We start from the raw sequence: 24,623 nt of genomic DNA on the forward strand, positions 1-24,623 counted from the left end.
GCTGGCACAAGTCCCTTGCACATATTTCCCGCCCTGAGCTACTGTCCTAAACTACTGTCTACTGACCTACTGAATAACTGACACTAGATACGACAACCTTTTTGAGACCACTTAGCCACAAACATTAAGAAAAGCCAAGAGAATACACATGCCTCAATACTGCTGAGCCGCTCAGTGGCTGCCAGTAGCTTCTTACCTCCAGATTTGTTACTTTCTAAAAAAAATAAATCCCAACGTTCAGGTGTTGCTACATGAGTTTCTGTTACTTGAAGTCCTAACAGTGTTGCACTTTGTGCTCCTACCACATGTGCATGATTCTATCAAAATTGTATCAAAATTATGTTGTTTACATATCTATAACACTAGATTAACCATAGTAGCATCCTGATTCATTTTATGTAACTTGAATAGGAAAGGCAGTAAATATTAAATCATAATTTAATCTAAGTATTATTTCAAGTTTCATTTCTTTTCTCCTTATGCCATGCTGTGAACTCCTTGTGAACGAGTACCTAACATTGAACAGGAATTAAAATATTTGTTATGTTATACTGAGAGGTACAGTGGAGAAGTGGAATAATTTGTCTGTGACAGTACAAACTCCCCAATTAGGGATTGATCAAGTAGAGATATTCAATTATTTAATATGGATATTACAACTGAGATTGAAGCATCTCATAATTAGCTAAAACAGGTGATCTTTCAAGACCGTAAGATACTAGGATTCGGTGCAGGACCAATGACAAAGCATGACCTATGGCATGCTACCACAAAACCACACACCAAGTGAGCAACAGTGCAATGACTCATCCATATGTACTGAACATGGTTGTTTCATGACGGTACACTTAAATCAAATGCAATACTACTCTGTCCACATAATTTCCATTTTGAGCAAAAGAATATTACAAGAGAATAGTAAGATCAAAATATTCAGTCAAAAGTTTAGAAATCTGGTGACTTGGAAAAAAAATGCGATTCTGTTTTACCTAACTTGTACTGGTGAACACATGCTAATTCTATATTAATAACATTTGCTTTTCTAGGCAATTATATTACCCATTTTTAAAAGTTCTAAAATACTGTCAGATTGAGGTAATACACTTTACTATACTGTAGACATTAAAACAGAGATAGTTTTTCATAGTAAGTTATCTTGCCATGGCCTTCATTTTCTTTAATTCCTCAAAGATTAATGGTTCAAGAATGTCTTCAAAATGTTTTGGTTTTCTAGATGTTAACATGTGTGCTCATTAACTGAAATTAAGTACATTCTTATTTGTTTTCACTTTTTTTGGTCTTCAAAGCTTTAGTTTTGAAATATACTTCTTGATATTACCATTGCTGCTCCTGTATTTCTTTTACCAAACTATCCAATTTTATTTAGCTCCCTCTTTTAAGTAGCATGCAGTTGGACATTGTCTATAAAGCCAGTGGAAAATCTTTGCCTTTTATTAGGTGAGCTTAAAGCATTTATGTAAAGTGACAGGTATTATACTCTATATAATTTTTCTCATTTAATCCTTATAATCCTATTACATAGTTTTTTTTTTTTTTTTAGAGATAGGCTCTTGCTTTGTCATCTAGGCTGAAGTGCAGTGGTGTCATCACAGCTCACTGCAGCCTCAAACTCCTGGGCCTTAGGCTCTCCACTGCCCTTGATTTTCTATTCCTTCCTTACAAGGATGGTTTCTGATCACTACTAACAAGACCCCTCCAACTCTGGGCCTTGCACATGCCTGAGTCTTTGAAGCTTATCTGGTGAAGCTGAAATTGGCTTATGGTCCAATCTGACACATAGTACCTTCTACCAAACTCACAGTCCTACTAGCCAAATTAGAGTGTGAATATAGGCTCAAGAATTCAAAGCCTGGTTCAGCTTCTTGGTAAGCTGTTTGATCTAAGTAAGTCTTTAAAAGCCTTCATTTCCTCATCTAGAAAAATGGGGATAATAACAGTTCCTATCCCCAATGTATAAACAACATAATCTACATAAAGTCTTTGGCACAATACTTAGCCCATAGGAAACATTCAATAAATATTAGCAATTATGAGTCATTATTTCAAATATTTAATTTATTGTTCTTCCATTTAATTCTTAATCATTGGTAATTTTTCATGTAGAAGGGGGAAACACCCAACGTTTTCAAAAGGAATAATTCTGGGGAAACATTCAGTAGTGTATGAAAACAAGCTATCATTAGATCATTACTTTCTAACCCCTCATATTTCATTTCTTATGTTTAATGTATATGCTGAAAAGAAAAGAGTATCTCAATCATTAACTGTTTAGGAAGCTGTTTACTTAAACTGTTGAGAGATAAACTTTTTAAGGTAGATAATCATAATGATTTCTGATGACTGAGAGTTACATTTTTTTAACCATATATTTACACTTCAAATATAGCTTAAAAAAACTTAGTATTCACCACAATTACACTGTGATATATGTTAGAACTGATATACTGTGATATAGATATTATAAAATTATATCACAAAATTGAGCAGATTATTTATCAGTAATCAAGAATCTCCCCAATTAAATTAGTATAAATCACATAGCAAAACAACTGCTAATTTAGAAAATCGGAAATAGATATGGAAGATGTATAATAAGCAGCTGGGGGATATGGAATTTATCTCATGAGTGTTGTTAAGAGCTCATAATTTAATAGTGCCAAAGCCCAAGTGTGTTATGAGGGTCTTTCCTCAAAAGTGCCATTAATTACATGTCCCAGGATGCTTATTATGTATTCTATTTATATCAAAGTATAAAATGTAGTCCAAAATGTACAGATTCAATATATTTAAAGTGATAAAATAGTTATTCTGGCCTAGCAAAAAATGTTAACTTAAATTACAACTTTCAGTCTCTTCATAAAAGAGACTAATACTGAATCTTTATATGAATCTGCTGTTGTGAGTCTTTTGGATTCACAACATGATATGTCATCAGTGATCAACTCCTAACACAGATATTTTAGATGCTTTTGCACAAACATAACCCCCCAAGTGATGAAATCACAGGACATTCTTATTTTTATACTAAAAATAAAAATACCACACAAACAACTCTTAGAAATTACCTTGGAAAACTGGAAATGATGTAGTCAAGTTTAAATTTGAAAATTGGTCAGTATGCATTGACAGGACCTTATAGTCCTTTTAAAAAAGTTCAATACTAATCAATAATTGGAAAACAAAAGACAACTCAAGAGGTTAATTATTTGAATTAAAGCAAGAGAAACTTCATTCTATGTGCAAAAGGAGTAATCTTTACACTATGAAAAACATAGTGTAAATTACTATTAGGATATGTTATTTTATAATATACCTATGTTGAATATTTAATTGCAGATTAATTTTGTTTAACCTAAAATACAGATAGTAAGTCAATTTAATATTTGCTAACAGTAACAACAAAAAAATAAAATTACCCAGAAGATAATACAGCTAAATATATAAAATAATAGCATTAATAAATAAGCTATTATATAACATTCAGGACTTCATGGGCATATATTCAGATATTTCAAAATAAATATTAATTTATATAGAACTAAGATAAACTAATTTGGAATGAGATTATTCAATGTTAGAACAATTAAAATTTTTATACTAATTATTAACTCTAATTTTGTTAAGTAAATTTATTAGTAAAACGGAGCAAATATGTTTACACCTGGCACATCTCTTACCTCAGGAGACATACATACATATTTTCTTATAAAAATTGGTGTTAAAAATGGAATAGTTGCAAAATTTTTCTTAATGACATTTATCACCATAATAAGAAGCAAATTTAAATAATTTTAAAAACCTGGACTCAATATGGGGTATAATTTAGTATTGCTAAACACTTTCCCCTTATGTAGGCATATATTTATCATTTATTCCTCAGTCTGTACAAATCGCTGGTATTGAGAACATTTTGCCATTGGCTTATTCATTATTGGTATTTTTACAAAATAATTTTCTAATTTTGTGGAAACAGTTTACAAGAAAATATTTGTTTTGTTTGAAAATCAAAATTTTATAAAATTGCTAGCATGCCAAAGTACTTTAGATGATACAACTATGAATTATGTCATCTAAGAACAGTTTTTATTAACTGAATATTATTTTATATTTTTCCACATGATAATAACTTACTGAAACCACAGACTATATTTTCAAGTATTAGTTTTGAATATAAAATGAAATGAAAACCTTTCTCCTAATAGGAATAAACAGTAGCACCAGCAATTATTTAGACCAATACATTTCCAGGTAAGAGAAGCATAGGCTTTAGTGAAGAAAACATACACGGCCAAAGACAAAGCTAGAAGGGTTCATAATCAACAGTACACCATATTCACATAGCTATGATATCCTAATTAACAAATGGTAATGACAGATAATGATAATGAAAGTACTTTCAAACATGTATTGAATGTATACTACATACTGAGCACTATGCTTTTTGATTTAATTCTCACAGGCACCCTATGAAGTAGGTACCATTATTTTCAATCTCCACAGATGAAGAAACAGAGGCTCGTGGTGGTTAAACAAGTCTGTTTCATTTCAAAGGCTATGCTTTGAACTATTTTATATTATTTTTTGACTCTGAAGTTTCTAACAGTCATTAATAGGACACAGACAGATGGGTAGTACAGTTTAGAGTAGCATACAGGGACATAAGAAAATTCAAGCACTTTGGCCTTTCATGCACTCCAAAAATAATACTAATAAAACCAAATTAATACATGCCCCAAAAACAGTAATAATAAAACAGAATTAATACATGAAACAGGTAAATAAAATCCTCGCACTATAAAATGTAATACAGGCCAAATTGAAATAATGGGTAACCTCGTCTTCAAAAATTAAATATGTATTTTTAAAAATAATGCTGATGAGATTCTATTAAAAAATAATGGTATAAATGATGAGGCTGAGGTTATTGCAAGCCCTGGGATTGTTAGGATTGCTGATAAAGTTGAAAGGACTAAGAGTAATTATGTTATGAATCATGGAATTTTACTGGGAAGGTACTGGTGAGGATGTCAAAGAAGCTCTTTGAACTACTCTGATGAAGAGAAAACTGAAGGAAAGTTAATGTCTGAAAAGGAAACTGAAACACCCTGGTTATAAATTATCGTACCCAAGCCCATACCATCACCACTACAATGTAAAGCACCAGCTCAGTTAAAGAGGTAAAAAATTATGAAGCATTTTAAAAAAATGATAAATATAGTTAACATTAATTTCTTTCTCCAATATTAAAGACCAATTTCTAGACCTTAGAAAACAATGTTTCAGGGTGTAAAATGGGCTTTTGTATTTGAATATATCAATTCTTTTAGTACATAGTGGAGAGGAATATAGAATTTAACTCCTGACCTTGTCACCTGCAATTTTAAAAATAAATTTTTATGTCTATAATCACAAACATATTAGTTAGACTTAAAAGTGTACACAGCAATTCATTAATAACCTACAGTGCTGCCTAATACCCATATCACACACAACTTTCTCATTTCCAGGGAGAATGATGAAGCTGCTCTCAATGATGAGGTCAAGCGTAAGTCACAGAAATGAAAACACGTGGCATTAAACCAGGAAAGCACATTTCTTCAATCATAGTTCAGGGATGCCAGACAAGAAAAACAGCTGAGAGTTATTATTACTGAAAGAATCTGTGTTGCAGGAGAACATAAATAAAATACTCATTTATTCTTTTTTGCTGGGTTAAATAAACAGCCCTTGCTCTAGTCCTAAACTTTTGACTTGACATTCTTTGTAATTCAAATAATGAATTCATATTTATTGAGCATCTATTATGTAAAAATTCAGTAATATCATCTCAATTTTCCATGTTCTACCTAATGGAGAATTAGGCTTTACAGAAATATCTACCAAGAAACAGCCCAGCACTAGATATGAATGTTCTATTATTTACATATAAGGGACCCTTTTGTTGTCTGTAGCATTACACAGCTAATTCATATTTATTAAAACTACTATTTTTATAATTTGCCTACATACCTTATAAGCCACTGAAAAAATACACACATATACACACATATATTTAAGGAGCGACTGGCTCCCTATTCTTCTGCTATGGCATGTTACAGAAGTTATATGGCCGAAGAAATTATACATTATGTTTCCTGAGAGAGGTTTCTACTTTACTGATAGAAATCTACCTCTGAGGGCAGAGTAAAAGATGACTATGTGATAAAATGGAAAAAACGTGAACATCTTACATGATTGTTTGGGTTTGGGGCTGGCTTCACCTGTGTATAACCCATGCAACTTCTCAGAATGTATGGCTTGATCTGCCGTTGCCATCTTGAAATTCTTACTGATTTTTTTCCAAAGGGTCCCTGCACCTTTCTTTTCTACTGGGCTCTGCAAATTATGTAGCCAATCCTACATAATTATGGTTTGGAATTATGACTTCACTGTGTGATTTGTGTAAACTGAATCTAGGCCTTAGCTTTTTTTATCTGTAACGAAGGGATAATATCCAATTAACAGGGTTGGTGGGAGTATTAGATAAGATACCATATGTGAAAGCAGTAAGCACTCAGGATGGCACATAAGACACAAAAGAGATGTGAGATAAAATGCAGCTGGAACAGTTCTTATTCTTATTTCTAGGGATCTGGGACATATAGAAACTACCACATAATTAGAAACTACTATATAATTAGGTATAGTTGAAATTTAAACTTTAATACTTACAACCCATATATCTGTGGTGCAATTTCTAGTCTGTTCAAGTGCATATAAAGCTCAATATCATGTTTCTTCAGCAGATGATCTTGGATCTGGTTGACTTTCGTAACAATAGCAATTGTTGGCCCTAAATCCTGTGGTCTAGCAAAGGGGATGGGAGTCATCAGTGTTTCTTTCCCCTAAAAACAGAAAAAAAATAGAACATGTATTATTCCAATATGAAATGAAAACTATATGGGCATCATTCTTATCAGTGAGAGTTTAAACAAGAACACTTTAATCATCTCATGACAAATACTTATGTGGGAATCATATGCTGATCATCATATAGATGATTGTGCTGTGCTCATAAAGCAATGGCCAGAAAATGGCTCCTAAAATATTTTTCACCTGTATTCTCTTGACCAGTTTCTTTTGTGACATTAAGTTATACAAGATAATTTTGGCTAGAGGTAGCGGTGGCCACCACAGTCTATCTACCAGTTAGTCTATGGCCAGTTTATCTGACCAGCCATAGTATATAAATGGAATATTTTGATGGAAAGCTATTTCTTATGGCATAACCCAAATATGAAAAACAATAAATATTGTTTTACTTTGAATTCTTGAAACTGCATATATAAATAAGCTGGAAATAAAAGAAACTAGTATTAGAAAAGAATATGTTTTTTAATTGTCCTTCTGTCAATTTAAATAGCTGAATAAAAAGATTTTTAAACTCTCCAGATCTAAAGTACAGCTGGCTTAAAAAAACAAAATCTATGTTGGGCCATCTGCAACTTCACTTCCTGCCATCCCTCATCTCATACTAACAGAGATGTATGACTACTTGTAATGTTTTCATGTAAACTTCAACACTCAGGTGTGATAATTTCCCATTATAGATTATGTCTGACCTTTCTTCTGATGTTTAGTCCTCAGTTGCTACCTCTCTCCAATATTTGCATCTATGGAATCATTCTCTTGTGATTTTCTGCCTACCATGCATTTTCAGTCTATTTCTCCAGCTCAAATTCTTTCTGTTTCTCAAATGCTGCTTTTTCATACAATTCTGATCATAGTTTTATTCTCTACTTATATGCTACCCGCCAAGTGATTGCAATCACATATAGTGCTTCAAACAATACCCATTTTCCAAAGACTTCTTAATCTGTATTCATATCCTAGAACTCTCAAGTGCCTCCCATAAATTCAAATGTTGGCAAGGATCCTGGATTGCCACAAAGGTCTCTAATTCAGCAACCTGCAACTGAGCTTATCATCTTCTGCTCAAAAACATGTTCTTCCTTTCACCATGCCCCACCTCAAGCTATCATTCAATAAAAACAGCTAGTCTGCCAGATTTAGCTCCTCACTACCACTTGTATCTATCCCCTCTTCCACAGCCCTATTGGCACAAACTGATTTGAGGCCCTTATTTTTTTCCTCCTCACTGCTCTCACTACCTCTAATTTAGTTTTCTTTTAAATTCATCTTCCAAAATGCAAGGTGATCTACCTGAAACAAAAATTAAATTACACTAAATGGACCTCCTCCCTTAAGACTTCTTATTAGCTCCCATCATTTTCGCTCAAGAAAAAAAAAAAAGTCCAAATTCCTTAGCCATGTCTACAAGGCCTTTCATTAGCTGGCCAGTCTCCACTCTCATCATGCTTCCAGAGATCCCGAGTACGCCATTCTTTCACCTGAAATATCCTCTCCCTAGCATCTCCACTGAGGAGCTCCCAAATCTATTTAAAGATTGGGATCAAGTGTCAGGTCCTATTTCTTTATCTTCTTTGCTACCAAAGTATCCTTCACTATTTTTCTCTCCTACTAAACTGTAAGATTTCTAAAAGGAAAATCATTTTGTCACCAGTGGATTGGATTTGAGGACAAAGAAAGCAAAGCTCTTGCCCTCATAGTCTATAGGAAAAGACTACATAGGAAACAAATAGAATTCCACATAGGACCAACTGCTAATTAGCTGGTAGAAAGATCAGGGGAAAGGAGGAGAATGTGTTAGGATAAGGGAAAACTTCATGGAAATATAAGGGAAAACTTCCTGGAAGATCTGTCTTTCCAGAATCATTTCAAACCTTAGAAAGAAATGGACTCCTTTTGTATTTTAGTACTTCGTACAGTGTGTGCCCTAGTGTCTTCAGATCCAAAGTTATAAGACCATGTTAGTTTTTATGGTTCAATTATTCGTGTTAATTTGTATAAACAAAACGAAACTTCTATACTGTGGTCACCTATTATTAATATAAAAATAACACACCCAAGATATCTTTTTCTGATTTTATAATATCTAGTATTCTCTTATGATAGAATGCTTTAACTTCAAAAAATTAATCCCTTCAAATACATTTTTTTGTACTGATATTAACTTCAAATATTTTTTTTGGAATTCATGTTAATTGTAAGATACTATTCATATTCAAAAGATATTGTTTACTCTGAAGTCAAATTTCCTTAAAAATCTATTTGATACAGATATTAGCTATGCACTTTATAGTAACAATGTATACACCAACTCAGTAGGGCAGCAATAGAAATTTATATAATTTTATAACTAAGCAGTTATATTGCTTAATATATATACCTATAAAGAAAAGTTTCTCTTTACTTATATAAAATTTTTACATTGCCTTTGCATATATGTCAATGTAATTAGAAAAATACTTAGATCCCCAGGTTCAATCTTATTCCATAGGTATTTTCATATGTTTACTCTGGTTATTGCAACAATGACTATATATTATTCTCTGATCACATGTTGTCACTTACTGAAATCATTTGTTCCCTCAAATATACTGAAAAGATCTGTACTATAAGATTTACCTTTTGACCATCATGCTCAAAAGTTGAAAACCAAGGTTCAGCAGTTTCCATAAGTTGTGAGAACATCGCACTAAAAATTAGAAAAATAATATAATGCTTTGTTTACCTTTCATTAAAGTAACAATGGTATAAAAAATAAAAATAACAAAGTTTTTGTACTTACTAGGCATCATGTTCCAGATACTCAGGGTCCAAGAGAGTTTTCATTTCCTCACTTAAAAAAGCAATACAAGCAATCAAAATGTGTAAATTTTTTAATAATTAAAGCAGATGCAGAGTTTGCCTTACTCTATACTCATAAAATAACATTCATATCATGTGCAAATAAAAAAAAATTAGCCCTTTTTAATGAAAAGAGCAACTCCATCAACAAATGATATCCTTTATATAAAGATCAAATTAGCTGTCTTATCTGCACCACAATGAAGTAACTGTCTAATTATTCCAAATAAATACAGAATGTAACAATATATTCCTTGACTATGTTTGATCTAGAATAATTGATTACTCTACAATCTATCACTTATCTAAAACAAGACCAAAAATATATATAGTTATTGGTCCAATATGTAATATAAAACATCATTTTATTTAACTGGCATTTATTTTTATTTTATTTTAACATCAATTAATCAGTGACAGTACCTCTTACAAATTTATTTTAGTGTTGTTTTTACTTTTTAATGGATTGCCACAACTGAAAAAGCATGTACAACTCACTTAAAAATAATTTTTAATCATCTATACTTTCCTCTAAATTACATTCTACATGCACGTTTTGTTTTTTCTTAGATCTCCTGTCTGAAGCACGCAGGCACATGTTCAAAAAAAAAAATTAAACTGGCATGAAAACAAGATCCCAATACTAACTTCATCTTTATATTTTAGAATAACTGAAGTAAAGGCAATTAAGATATGGTTATTCTTGTGAAGATCCAATAAACTCAGTAAAATTAGAAAAACTGTAAAAAACTTAAAAATACTAAATTATAAACTAGTAGACAAAAGTTAATTTAACAAATGCTGAAATATATGCTCAGCACATAGGATAGCTATATTTGATTAATACAGATCTTACAGTTAGACATATGAAATGTTACCTGCTAGTTTTCCATTTACTACATATAGATGGACTAGCCTATGGAATATTCCTGACACAGCCTTACAAATTCTACAACCTTCCATTCCCAAAATGCTTCTTAGTTGCCTCTCTGGCCCATCAATTAGGGTACCTTAAGTTAGAAAAATGAACTCTAACAGTTAACCTAAGTTAAATCAAATTACCAAAGTTATTTACAGGAAAGAGTAAATGAATGCATCTCAAAAATACGAGAAACCATTTTGTTTATTACAGACTGAGGTTCTTTGTGGCTATGCTCCCTTATTTATGAACTAAGCTGAGTCAAACCTGATGAGGAGAAATTATCTTCCAAAGTTCTCATTCAGCTTGTAGTGAAAAATGGGTGATTAAAGGATGGCATATATGAGTATTATGAATCATTAGCACTTTTCTCATTACAACAAAAATTTCTTCTTCTTGATCCATTAGTTATACGTCTTCTTTTCCTATAGACCTAAAATTTTCAAAGTCATTCATTTATGATTCCAACTTTGCCCCATAGCTAACTGACATTAGAACTATTAAGTGGAATTCACAATTAGCCACATGAGACATAATCAAATGTTTATAACTTATAGTATGTAGAAGTGCCTTCAATTTAAAAGACTTTGAAGTAAAAAAAGATTACAGTGGGGGCTGAAAAAACACATGGAGCTCATATAAAAACTTGCCTGGGCTGTGCAGACTCACTGGCATGTAGGAAAGCTTGGTGGTCACAGTGAAGGATAAAGACTATAGGTGCTAACAGCTCGTGCATGCCCTGAAACAAAAAAGCAAGAAAAATGAAAGAGATGGATATTGACGGTATGTTAGCAAAGACTATAAGCTCAGTTAAATGCTTCTTCACCTGATTCCCACCGCCAACATTTCCATATTATACAGAAAAGCATAAAAATGGAAACCTATAAAATAAGATTTTTATCTACTTTTAGAATTTGATTCCAATTCAACCACAGCAGGTATTCTTCTTTAAAACATGGAGCGCAGTTCACTTTTAAATGACATGACAAACAATAAATTGGCATGGTAGACAACCTTGCACCTGTCAGTTGCTTCAAGATCTGTACTCATAAATATGAATTTCATTTATGCAAATTATAATCATGAACTACAGTGTAAAGATCTGCAGAAAGAAGGGCAACTAAGAAGTGTAGACCTAAGGAAATTATATCCAATGTTTTCATTATATAATGGCTCAAAATTAGGATGTCTGTAGATTTGGGAAGAGCTGAAGTGTGCTAGCTAAAAATGTTGGATAATAAAAGAAACAATCTTTAGCAGGTATGACAGAAAATAAAGTTTTTAAAATATGATTTTCAATATGTTTAATCAGAAAACTACCATGAATTTTTTCCTGTCTACTTCAAGATTAATTTTAAATTTATTTAATGATCTTAACAATACAGATTTTCCTCTTATATTGGAGTTCACCAAGAATAGGCATAGAAACAAAAAAACATAGTATTAGTTGCTAAGCTGTCTTTAAAAAGGTATTGCAAAAATCCATTATTTATCCATTATTGTGGGGACATAAGGTACTCCACATTAGTGACTAGCCTTGGTAATTGAAATATTTTCCCCTTTAAGCATCAAAAACCATATTTTAGCAAGTTAAAATAGATTATAATCTTTCCTGCCTCTTAAAGTAAGCACATTACCACTTTCCTTTTGCTTCACAAGTAAGAATGCTTCACTATAGAAAGACAAGAGAAAATGCCATCTTATGGAGGAAATAAAAATAAAATATGGGAGCAGAGAGGAGAGAAATTTTTTGCTGGTGGAATTAGAGGAGGCTTCCTGTAATGACAGACAGAGTCATATAGCCTTTTGCATAGTCTAGTAGTACTGTGCTATTCTTAGGAAGCCAGCTCTTATCACAAAGATAACATGCAAGTAAACTTCATTTATAAGTCATTAATTGCCTTGAATTAAAAGAATGTAATTATATTTTTACAAAGTAATTTATGATTCATTGACAATTTACTTATGATTTAGGAAACAGTACCATGCATCCTTTCAATCTTTACAGGTGTAACTACCTCCTCATTAACAAACCTTGAGAAGAATATTCCTTAGATGAACATGGTAGGCACCTAAAAAATGGTATTAAGTGTTGCTGTCTGTGATTTAAAAATCATCATATGGGGTTTATTCTCTTGGAATAAACTCAACTTATTCCAAAAAGAAAGTGCCATAATTTTAATCACCAAAAACTACTGGGGTTGTGGGAGGAAGGAAGGAAGCCAGGCATGCAGTCGGGCAGGCCGGCCAGCCAGCCAAAAAGCGAAATAAATAAATTAATTAATTAAAAACGCTAATAGCCTTGTGGTGGTCTTTTTGCCTATTTCAGATGATTTCTTTAGGATAAAGTCCTTATATGTAGAATTCCTGGTTAAAGGGATAAAGGTATTTGTTAAAGTCCCTGATGTATACCATTAAGCTTGTCTTCTAGAAAGAATTCCCTCACTGCAGAACATAAAAATCCTCTTCTCACACATTGTCACCTATAGTTTTTTTTTCCTAAATCTTGACAAATTTCTCAAACTGTCATTATAATTTATTTAAATGCTAGTAAGACTAAAGTCAAAAATTCTATTGGCCATTTTTAATGAGTTGCCCATTTCCTCCTGATGAAGTATTTCCTTTCCCCAATGATGTCTACTAGTTCTTTACCAATTAAAGACATTAACTCTTTACCATTTTTGTTACAAATATTTTCCCATGTTTATCAATTGTCTTTTAATTTTGATTAGTATGATATCTTACATCATACTGACATTATACACTTTAAAATAGTCAGTATAATAAATCATCCTTCATGTTTTCTATTTTTGCTTTCATACCTAAAAAGACCTTCCTCATACTAAGATCAGTTAAGAATACAGTTTCCTTTTTGTCAATTAATTCTTCAACCAATTGATATTAGTTTAATTTTTGCCATGAAATAAATATGTAGTTTTCCTCCAAAACAGTTAAATTAATTTACTGAATAATCATTCAATCTTCAATAAATTCAATCTATTCAATAAGCTAAATAACCTATCTTCTCCCAAGAGTTCTCACATGCCATCTTTACTAAAAGCTAAATATTTAGCTTACATTGTTTTCCACGATTTTACTGGTATTCCACTGGTTTGTATATTCTTAACAAGACCTGTACTATTATAAACACTTGACCTTTGAATATTTAATGTTCCATATTTTCTACTTTTTTTTCTAAAATTATCTTACCAATTCTCACTTAATTTTTTCTACCAGGTTATTTCAGTATCATTTAGGTTACATAAAATACTAAATAAAACACTGGAATTTTTATTGGTATTACATTAAAAATTAACCTGAAGGGAATATTTTTAAGAAGCACAAATTTCCCGATCCAAAAATTTGCAGAACTGCATAGTTCTTGTTAGGTTTATTACTAGGTTTTCTTTCTATTGTTGTTAGTGATGATCTTTTGAATGGGTCTTTTCCCCCTGCAATATATTTTCTAACTAATTATGACTACTTTAATAAGAAAGAGTTCTTGTCTAAATGCATCTTTCCATCTTCTTTAAGTGTTCTCTTTTCTCTAGTTTCTGTGACACTGTTCTCTTTAGCTTCTCCATTTGTTCAAGCATCATTCATCATTCCCTTATTGCAAAAACTATTAAATACCTATATGTACTGCAGACACAAAAGTGAATGAAGAGGGCAAGTTCCTAACCTTGAGGGAGTTTGAAGTCTAGAAAGGGAGAAACACAGTAAATGAGCACAGAAATGACTATGCCAGGGTCCCACCTCATATGCAGGGGATACATTCCAAGACTCTCCTAGTAGATGCCTGAAACCATGGATAGTACCAAACCCTATATATACTATGTTTTTTCTATACTTATATGTCTATGACAAAGTTTAATTTATAAATTAGGCACACTAAGATTAACAACAACTACTAATAAAACAATTATAACAATATGCTATAGTAAAAGTTATACAAATGTGGTCACTCTCTCACAATATCTTATTGCACTGCACCCACCTATTTTCAGACCATGGTTGACCATGAGTAACTGAAACCACAAGAGAGAGAAACTGCAGGTAAGGGTGGACTACCGTACAATCATAATCTACAGTAAGTGGTGTGTGTGTATATGTATTAATATAAAAAATGTGTATATATATAAATGCAGATCCTACCAGAGGCCCACTACAAGTGGGTAGTGGTAGAAAGTACTCACTACACATAGACTTACTGAAATACCTACCACTTAATGAATCAACATATTGAAAAAACTGAACTACATATAAAAAATAGCATTAAATAATGTTTCCAATCAATAAATAAAGGTGTTCTTTGAAGAATGGAAATTAAGAGTCCTCTGAATATCATTAGGACAATTTTTCACAAATTTAGTTTTGACTTTCATCTAAACTAGAGATATTTTTTCAAATACCTAAAAGAGATTGTTAGTTTTGCTCTCAGTTCTAGACTAGTAAGATCTCATTAATAATTACAAGTGGCAAGAATATAGACGTCTTTAAAAGAAAAAAGAAAAGTCCAGGAAGAATAATCATGAATTCAACATGCTTTAAATTTGACAAAGCAAAATAAAAAATGTATTGTCAGTATAATTCTTGGTTCCCAAAATGTGTATTTTTACTTCCACCCATATTGTCAGCATTTCTGCTTGCTTAAAGCTTTTATCCCTGCTAGATTGTCAGTAGTCACTGCACTCCAAACTCATGCCAGTTGAATAAAGGTAACAAAGTTTTCTTCATCAACAGCCTGTAGGCTCACAAAATTGAACCTGTTCTTTTATCTGACTGTGTTCATTTAGCCCACCAAGCAGTCTTTATTAAAGCTGAGGCATCAGGCAGTCAAAGTTCATTAATACCATTTATATAATCTCTGCAATTTCAATTAACTCAGCAAGACATTCTACTACATGATAACAGTCTCATTAATTCAATAAAATCCCATAACTATTAACAATATGGTCGATGTTAAACGGGGTGTCACCTAGTACAAAATAATAGCTTTAACAGCTTGTGATGAACTCAAGGTTTTTTTCTTAAATTTGATCTGGCTAAATATTCTGTCCTTCTACAGCAAGGTATTATTTCTCTGTAAAAAAAAAATCTATAGGATTTTAAACATCTACAGGGAGTAATTAAGTCTTTTTAAGTGATACATAGGAGTAAACTAATATTTATTATCCAGTATTTGATGGATTTCGTCTCAATTATTAAGAATCTGATCTTCCATATTCCTGTGAAGTCTTCCATACAAATGCAGTGGACCACATACATCACAAATGGTGGAGTATGTAGTTATTACATTTTTGTTCCTCGCCTGTGGAACTTATTTTCATTATTGTATAAGACTTCTTTCATGTGATTTTTTTTCTTTCTCTAAAGAAAAATAGGAAAACACATGTGTACATTGGGATAATTTTATGCTGATGTTACTCACTATCATCAAATCTTTTACTGTGAAATATTTTCAAATATTTGAAAGAGAGGAAACAACTAGGAGATAGCCTTCACAACGAAAGCCAGAACAATGAGAAGAGAGCAGAAAAACAAAAAACCCCCTGTATCCTTGAAGATTCTGAGCTGCTGAACTAACTAATGCTGTAGAACCATTTACCCCCAGACTTTGTGCTATGTGTGTTAACAACACCCTTACAGTTTAAGCCATTTTGAATGGAACCTTCTGTTGTTGGCTTCCAAAAGAATTCTACATTAACAGATTTTTTTTTCTCCCAGTCTCCGTTTTGTGTTTGTTTGTTTGTTTTTGGTCTTTTGACTTTGTCTCTGACTTCTAGATAGCCTATCTTGCTTGCAAAAGCCTTTTCTCTCCTGAGATTACACAGAAGTTCTCCTAAATCTTCTTCTAGTATTTTTATATACTTTTAGTTTTTACATTTATATCTTTACTCCATCTGGAATTTATTCCCCAATGAAGGTATAATTTAATCTTTTTTCCAGATGGAAAGCCAAATATAGCAAGTCAATATTCTTTTCCCTATTTTATCATATTAAGATCCTATATACAATTAGACATGTTCCTAGATAGTTCCACTGATCTATTGGTCGATTCTCATGGTACCACTACAATAGTTTGATCACAGAACATTTACAGAAGTTTTAGTATCTCCCTTTGCCATTCTCCCTCTCCCTCAAATTCTGTGGCAACTCCAACCACACTTAATAATTATAATGATGATAATAATAATAATTGCAACTGTCACCATGAACCACTGCTGATCACTCTATGTTAACTTTATAAAAATAAATACTATTATTACCCTCATTTTACAGATAATGAAACTAAGGATTAGAAAAGTAAAGTAAGTAAATGTTCTAAGATTATGCAGTTAGGAAATGGTGGAACTCAGATTCAAAAAAAGGGAGTTGAGTCTAGACCCAGTGCTTTTAATAACCGAGCTAAATTATCTCCTTTAAAATAACTATAAAGTTTTTAGGCACTAAATTTAAAATAACTGCATCTAGTTTTTGAAAAAGCACATATCTCATTTAGATTATTACTGGAATGACAATGCATTTATAAATTAGTTTGGAAACACGTAGTATTTTTACTTAGAGTCTTCTTGTCCAAAAACATGCTATCATTTTTCTATTTATTCAATTCTTACTTTATGTCCTTTAATAACATTTATAGTTTTTTTCATATAGCTTTTGTATCTTTATTATTAAGTTTATTTCTAGGCATTTTATAGTTTTGGTTGCCATTATGAATGGGATATATTTTTTCACTTCCAATTCTAAAAAGCTATTGTCAATATGTAATTAATATAAAGACATATTACTAATATAAAAAGTAAGATAAAATTTGTGTATTCTGTAACAAATGTATTACTTAGTATAGTTATAATATGATTTGGTTTACTGTTTTTAAATCTATTAAATTTATTTCAAATTAAATATATTGCTTTTACCATAAGTGTTTTCTATTATATTAAATGGAAGTTCAGTGGTCATCAATTAGATATATGTTATAAATTTTGAATATTACAGAATTTATGAATTTAGTTTGAATTCCTACTTAATATACATTTGGAGTAATACATAAAAATATTCAAGTATGTGTATTTTTATTGGAATACCATAAACTTAAATAGAAAATCTAGATATATCTTGATATATTAATTTACCTTTTATTAATGTAAAACAATCCAATAATCTGCTTTGCATTAGTAATAGGATGAGTCTACAACAGAATCACAAAGCAACTAAATATAAATCTCAAAAAATTTATAGGAAACTTTCTGAAGATCTGTTACTGGTAAGTTTTAAAGAGTAATAGGATACTTGATTATTTTTTACATGACATGTCACATTTTTATAAATGCTGTACTTAAAAATAACATTTATACATACAACTCTGAAAAGTTTTATTACTAGATTGGCTTCAAAGATGCTGTTTATAAACAAACTCACAAAAGTTGAAAGAAAAGATTGAACACCTTGTAGAAGACAATTTGGTGGAATGTCTTATAATGAGGAAGAAGCATATGTGCTTCAATGAGCTTACTTTTCTCACCATGCAGCTGACAAGCAGCTCTCTGATTGCTTTAGCATTATGATACAACTTTGGATACAATAAAGGCTACATTATTGCTCTATCATTTGTCAAGCTGTATAGAAAATTTTCAGTCAATGGATGCCACCTGTAAGATATTTTCATTACCTGTTTATAAAGCAACTGCTCGTTTTCTCTAGCATAACAGAAAAGAACATCTGTAAGAATTTTTCTCACATTTTCTTGTTGGAAAAACTGCATTTCAGGAAACCTGAAAAAAGAAAACACAGGAATGAAACTCACTAATACAGGTTCAAGGATCACCCTCAAACTCTCATCTCTAAGAGATGCCAAGGGCTGCTTCAGGTTTTAGAACAAGTCAGCATTTGTCATGCAACTTAGCTATTCCTGGGATGAAAAAGGAGTGAGGAAAAGGGAAATGATTATATCCCAGAGGTAAATGACACCCTTCAACATCTAAACATTTCATATTCCCTCACATACTTCATACATGTGTGAATACATATAATAATTTTTAAGCAAAATGAATTATAGCCCATCTGTTTGGGGGCAAAGGTTGCTTTGTTTCAGCTCATGTGATTTGTAGGACTAGAATGTGATTTTGTAAAAGTACCAACTATTTCAAAACATCACTGTCATTGTTTTTTCCTTGATATAAAATATCAGTATTTCAATTATTATATTATATATGACCACACTATCCACTTCATCGTATTAAAATGTAGACTTCAAATGGAACAAATGCTCTCTGGTTCAAAGACTCTACCAGGTGCTTTGAGGTAACGTGAAATAGAAAAAGAGCAGGGAATCTGCCTGAAAGGAGTATAAACAGTTGTTTATAATGCAAAAATATACAACTGCAAGAACCCAAAGTGCAAACACATAGCAATGCAATACACAATGACTATAAAAAGGCAGAGAGAATGTCATGTGGGAGTGAACCGTCAACTGTGTTCAATTAGAAGGTTTGAAAAAGAATTTTTAGAAGAGGAACATGGAACATCAGTGGAGAAGGTAACCCAACCAGAAGGAAAGATGTGAAGGCACAGAAGGCAATGAGTATTTCAAGTGTGCGGCACAGCAAGGTTAATTAGTAATCTGAAGGGAAAGAGAATTCCATGAAGTATTGACAGTTGGGAGCAGGAGAATGGGACAGAAGAAAAGGTGGGGCAAGTCTGGACACAGCTTTGAATGCTGAGTTTACAACTAAAGAAACAACACAGTGAATTTACATTTTTGAATAGGGAAGTGATAATGAAAAGTATGTGAGTAACTCTAAATAGGAATAAACCTGAAAGAGTAGAACTTACAGGAAGGACATAAGAGTGCATTATAATGACATGATATTAAAAAATTCCAAACTCTAGTATAAAAGCCTGTGTTCACATTCATATTACATAATTTCTAGCTATGTAATCTTGAGCAAATGACTGCTTAACTGCCTCATCCACTGAGCAGAGAGAACAATACTGATCCGGTGATCAAGATGAGACTATGTGAAAGGACCAAGTACAGTAAATGACAAGTAGTAGATATTTAGGAGTATAAGTCATTATTAGTATTTGAGTAATGGTACTTTAGGTGATAAAGATGTGAATTAGGTGGCTTTGGAACTAGAAAATAAGAGAAAACATGAGAGACTGAAGAGGAAGATGACCTATAGCATGGAGTCATGGGGCATTATTGAAACAGAAAAATACTCCTCAATAAGAGTCTTTTAAAGAGCAATAAATGGCTGTTTTACTTCTTATTATAATGGTTTGCTGCCTCCTATTTCTGGAGATCTCAGCTGTTTTAAGCTTCACTCTGATCCTTTGTTAGGTCCCTATGAGAGTTATAACTTTCCCTCCAGTCCAGACTAGGATTTTCGGTGAACTATGCTAGAGATTTGTGAAGCATATTTTTCTTCTGGTTTTAATTTTAAAAGTAGATTAATGCCTATTTCATCTTCATCTGTTCATTTGACTTTTTCTTGCAATTGCTGTTGATGTGTGCAATTGTCCCCAGACATAGATTTTTGATCTTTTCCGTAGCAGCAAGGATGCATCTCTTTTGGGGGCTGGTAAACAACCTAAGGACCTGAGCAAGGTGACTACACATCTCTGCATAAACCTTAATGTGATCCTCTAGTCAGTCCCTATCCAGGTACAGAAGTTTGAGTAGGGGTGGCACAAAAGACTTCCAGACATGGAAGTTCAAATAGGGATGGCACAACGGACTTTTCCTAAAGAAGAGAAAAATTAACTTCAAGGTAGATTCTCAGTAAGAATCATATGTCATAGAAGCCAAAAGAAGTTCCAGAGAGATGTCAAATGCACTGAAAGTATGAAAGAAACACAAAAATTTATTAAATGACTAATTTAGGACAAAAGAAAGTTGTTAAAGCCCTTCTAAAGTCAAATATTCCAAATTAATCAGGATGAAACAGAGATAAGTAGTTAGTAAAATAAATTGCTGTAGAGAAATTTCTTGGGGAAACACGGCCATTAAGAATAGAATAATCCTTTTGAGAGGTGAAATTTTCTCCTCCTCTTCCTCATCATGTCTTAAATTTAGCCCTGTCGTTAAGTAGGCTTCATGTCTAAAGATTTGGCTCACCTGGCTTAATGATCATGTGGGTCCCCTTCCTTACCTATTCTTTGGAAATTTTCTATGTACAAATTCTGTATAGCTGTTGCGATCTGAATGGCTTCAGGAAGAAAGTACTACTAAAAACTGCTATATGCATGTTGCAATAAATATCCATGAACCATATAATAAGAGTTTAATACTTAAATACTAAAAATGTAAATTATACTGTATACCAATTCATGGTTTCATCTAAATGCATACTAACCACTTGCAAGATTAAAAACTAGAGATCTAGAAGAATTAAATTGCAGGTAGATAATTTAAATTGCCCACTTTTAGCAAACACCCAATCAACTGAAAACATGTATTAGGTAGACATAGCATATCTATGCAATAGCACACCATCTACAATTCTACTCTACAATGCTGAAGTGCTAATTTGTCAAGTTTTATGATATTCTCTTTTTTAGAAAAGTAAGACTTTTTCTCTAAATTCTGATGAAGAATCCATTGCATCAAGTAAGTAAGGGAGAAAGATAGAGAAAAGCTCTGAAAAAGAAGTAAAACTTTATGCTATTTCAGAGGTTGGAAAAAGAACTGAAATTCAGAGAAGTTTTGAGCTGAAAGAGTCTTTGGAGATTATCCAGTCCAACTCAGAGATTAACAGGCAGAGAAACTGAAGCACAGAAAAATTAATACCTGTGCCAATGTATCTGGATAGTTAGCAGAACAGCAATCTTTCCAACTGCTTCCCTAATCAGTTATAAATGAACCAGAGAAATGCACTTAGGTAAAATTCCATGACTTTATAGCTATGTGGAAGAACCAAGCTCAGAAGGTTGATGAATATACCTGAACAATAACATATTTCCTACAAAAATACTTGATTGTCATATTATCAGTATTTCATCCAGAAGATGTTACATTTATGTGAATCAGCAATGAGAGAGAAAAGCACAGTGAGTGGCATTTCAAGGAATAGTAACAATCAGTTTTTAATGATATGTTCTAAGCTTCAGAATAGTTTCCCTGCCACCCATTACACTTCCAGGCTTTTTTACCCCTTGCCAGCTGGTGTTGTTTCAGGATAGGTAACGTAATTTGAATAGCAGTCTAGCCCAAAGATTACTGGAAAGGCAAATCTGTTTTTGAAACAGTAATAAAAAACAGAATATTGACCCACATTGGATTCAACCATCATTCAGATTTTGAAAAATCAACAATGACTCTACAGTTTCACACAAAAAAGAGAGAAATGGCAGTAACTTCAGAAAAGATATAGAGGGAAAAAAATTAGAATGAAAATGGTAGAAGTTCATAATTCATTCAAGCCAAAATATCTGAAAGGAAAAGAAAAGGGAAAAAAAAAAATCACACTAAATAGAGATGGGAGACAAATTTTTTATTATCAGAAAATGAAAGTCTAAGAGAAGTTATTTCTGCACGTGGCCAGAAAATAAAAATTGAGATGTAAAATAGGTAAGGGTAAAACTCTAAAAAAAGAGATAAACAGCAAAGACTCAGTATTCTATGATGAAATTTAGAATAAAACAGCCTAAAATTTTTACTTTATTGAAAAAAATGATATCTCAGTTTTAACTTATTTGATCAATATAAAATATAAAAGTTTCTCTTTCAAATGTGTGAAGAAACTAGATGTAAACAAATTTTACATAGTGAAAAATAATAACAAGAGCTATCATAAAAGTTCAGTGTATAAGTTGTGTTTTCTGTCTCGAAATAAACCAAAACTAGTAGGCTAACTAAAAATATAGTTTCATTATAACTTTTAAAAATCTTTTATTATAGAAAATTCAAACATTTATGAAGAGACAATAGTAGACTGAACCCCAACCCATCCATCACATAACTTCATCACTAATCAATTCTTGATTTATATATGCTCCTCCTCCAATACTGCATTACTTTGAAATGAACCAGACATCACTGTATCTAGGAATATTGCAATGTGAATCTCTGAAAGACAAGCAGTTTTTAAAAACTGTACCATTATAACACTACTGCTAATAAAAATAATCTAATGTTCAAATTTCTCAGTCTAAAATTTTTACACTTTGTTAAAGATCCAAGAAATTTGTCCATATTGCAATTTGATATGTCTCTTAACATTCTTTTATTCTATAGATTTGTCCTTCCTTTCTTTTGTTTTTTCTTGCAACGTATTTTTCAAAGGAATCAGATTCTTTATCCTGTAGAAACTTCCCACATTCTGAATTTTACTTATTGCACCGCTACTGTGTTATTTAACATGTTTCTCTTCCCCTTGCATTTCCTATGAACTGATAGTTAGAGCTAGAGACTTTATCAGATTCAGGTTCAACTTTTCAACAAGATTCTTCATAGTTGGTATGATGGTTTGGAAATTCTTTGACATTTATCCGATAAAAAGGTGAAGGAGTCTAACTCCTTTGAATATGTTCTGTCCTTACTGACCAGCTTCTTGCAAACTAAGTGCATCAAAAGCGATGCTGTGACACTACTTCTATCTGGCTCTCTCTCTGTACACATCCTCAGAACCAAGCCACCATTCTGTGAGGAAAGCAGCTATATGAAAAGGCTCTGTGGAGGTGTTTCAGCCCTAAACCCAGAGAAGGACTCAGATGACAGCTGGCTTCAACAACCAGATGGGTGAGTCAGCCTTCAGATGATTCCAGCCTCTGGCCTTCCAGCTGTCCCAGCCAACACCATGTGGAACAGAGATGAACCATCCTGCTGAGCCCTGCTCAAGTTATAGATTCATAAATAAAATAAGTTCTGTTGTTTTAAGCTTTGGGGTGCTTTACAAGGCAACAATAGATAACCAGAATAGTTAGTGTTGTGTGCTTCCATCAACAGGCACATAACATTACCTAATCTCTCTTTTTGTGATGCTGATAACTATTGATGATCATTACCCTAAATCTATTAATTTATAGAGATCATAGGGGTAAACTATAATTCTATTTTTTCTTCCGCTATTATCTAAAAATACTTGTATAGTGAAAAATTTCCTTTATCAACTTTTAGATATCTTGAAGTATTGACCATAATTTTTAAAAATCTTGATTTCTCTTACATTTGGTTCATGGATACTTCTTGTGGACATCTGATTACACTAAGATCTCTTAATGATAGAATGGCCACTAATTCTATCACAAAAGTAGTTTATGACAACTAGACTATTCTATTTGTCTTTGGATATCTTCTTATATGACTACAGTATGTAAGAATGAATCAGGAGTGAGAGATGTAGGGCAACTAAATACAGCTTTGGAGCCCCAATAAGGAGGAGCCCAGGTGCCTGATGAGAGTTACTTGGAAAGACATTCAACAGGGCAATGATCTATCACAATATACACAATAAAGGGAAGTTAGGAAAATATCTAGGTTATCTGTAATGAAGAGTTTCTCATACAACAAAGAGAAAAAGAATATTTTCTAAGCAAGAAAAGGGTTAAGAAAAGAGAGCAATGATAAAGGACTTTGTCACTGTATTATAGTACATAATTAGGTAATTAGAAGTATTAAAACAGACAAAGCATTGGGGCCAGATGAAATACGGAAGATGCAAGTATTCAATAAGATGCCCCAAGGGAAAAAATAAAGCCCTTGGTGAGGGTTTATAATCATGCAGTAGGACAAAGAAGCACAGAAGGACTTGAAAGAACAATAACTGATGTTATACCCATATTTCAAAAACAGAAAATCAAAACAAGCACTCATCCAAAATTTTTAAATGAGCTAATGAAAACTCCCTAGAATACTATTAAACACCAAAATAACTATAATACCTTACTGTGGTTTATTGTTTTATAAAAGGAAAACTGAAAAATCAAG

At 32.2% G+C, this 24,623-nt stretch overlaps 1 protein-coding gene across 1 annotated transcript in view; it reads right to left on the reverse strand.

The window, feature by feature from the left end:
- TBC1D5 (TBC1 domain family member 5) overlaps nucleotides 1-24,623 on the reverse strand; it is a 430,335-nt gene that overhangs the window by 184,614 nt on the left and 221,098 nt on the right. Inside the window, exons 9-13 of the mRNA XM_069475443.1 lie at nucleotides 18,363-18,465; nucleotides 11,341-11,429; nucleotides 9,713-9,763; nucleotides 9,550-9,619; nucleotides 6,733-6,905 (exon numbers count right to left, since the gene is read on the reverse strand). Coding sequence (XP_069331544.1) covers nucleotides 6,733-6,905; nucleotides 9,550-9,619; nucleotides 9,713-9,763; nucleotides 11,341-11,429; nucleotides 18,363-18,465 — 486 coding nt within the window. The remainder of the gene's footprint in view (nucleotides 1-6,732; nucleotides 6,906-9,549; nucleotides 9,620-9,712; nucleotides 9,764-11,340; nucleotides 11,430-18,362; nucleotides 18,466-24,623) is intronic.

This window comes from Eulemur rufifrons, chromosome 7 (assembly GCF_041146395.1).
Source record: "Eulemur rufifrons isolate Redbay chromosome 7, OSU_ERuf_1, whole genome shotgun sequence".
NCBI classification, from domain to species: Eukaryota; Metazoa; Chordata; class Mammalia; order Primates; family Lemuridae; genus Eulemur; species Eulemur rufifrons.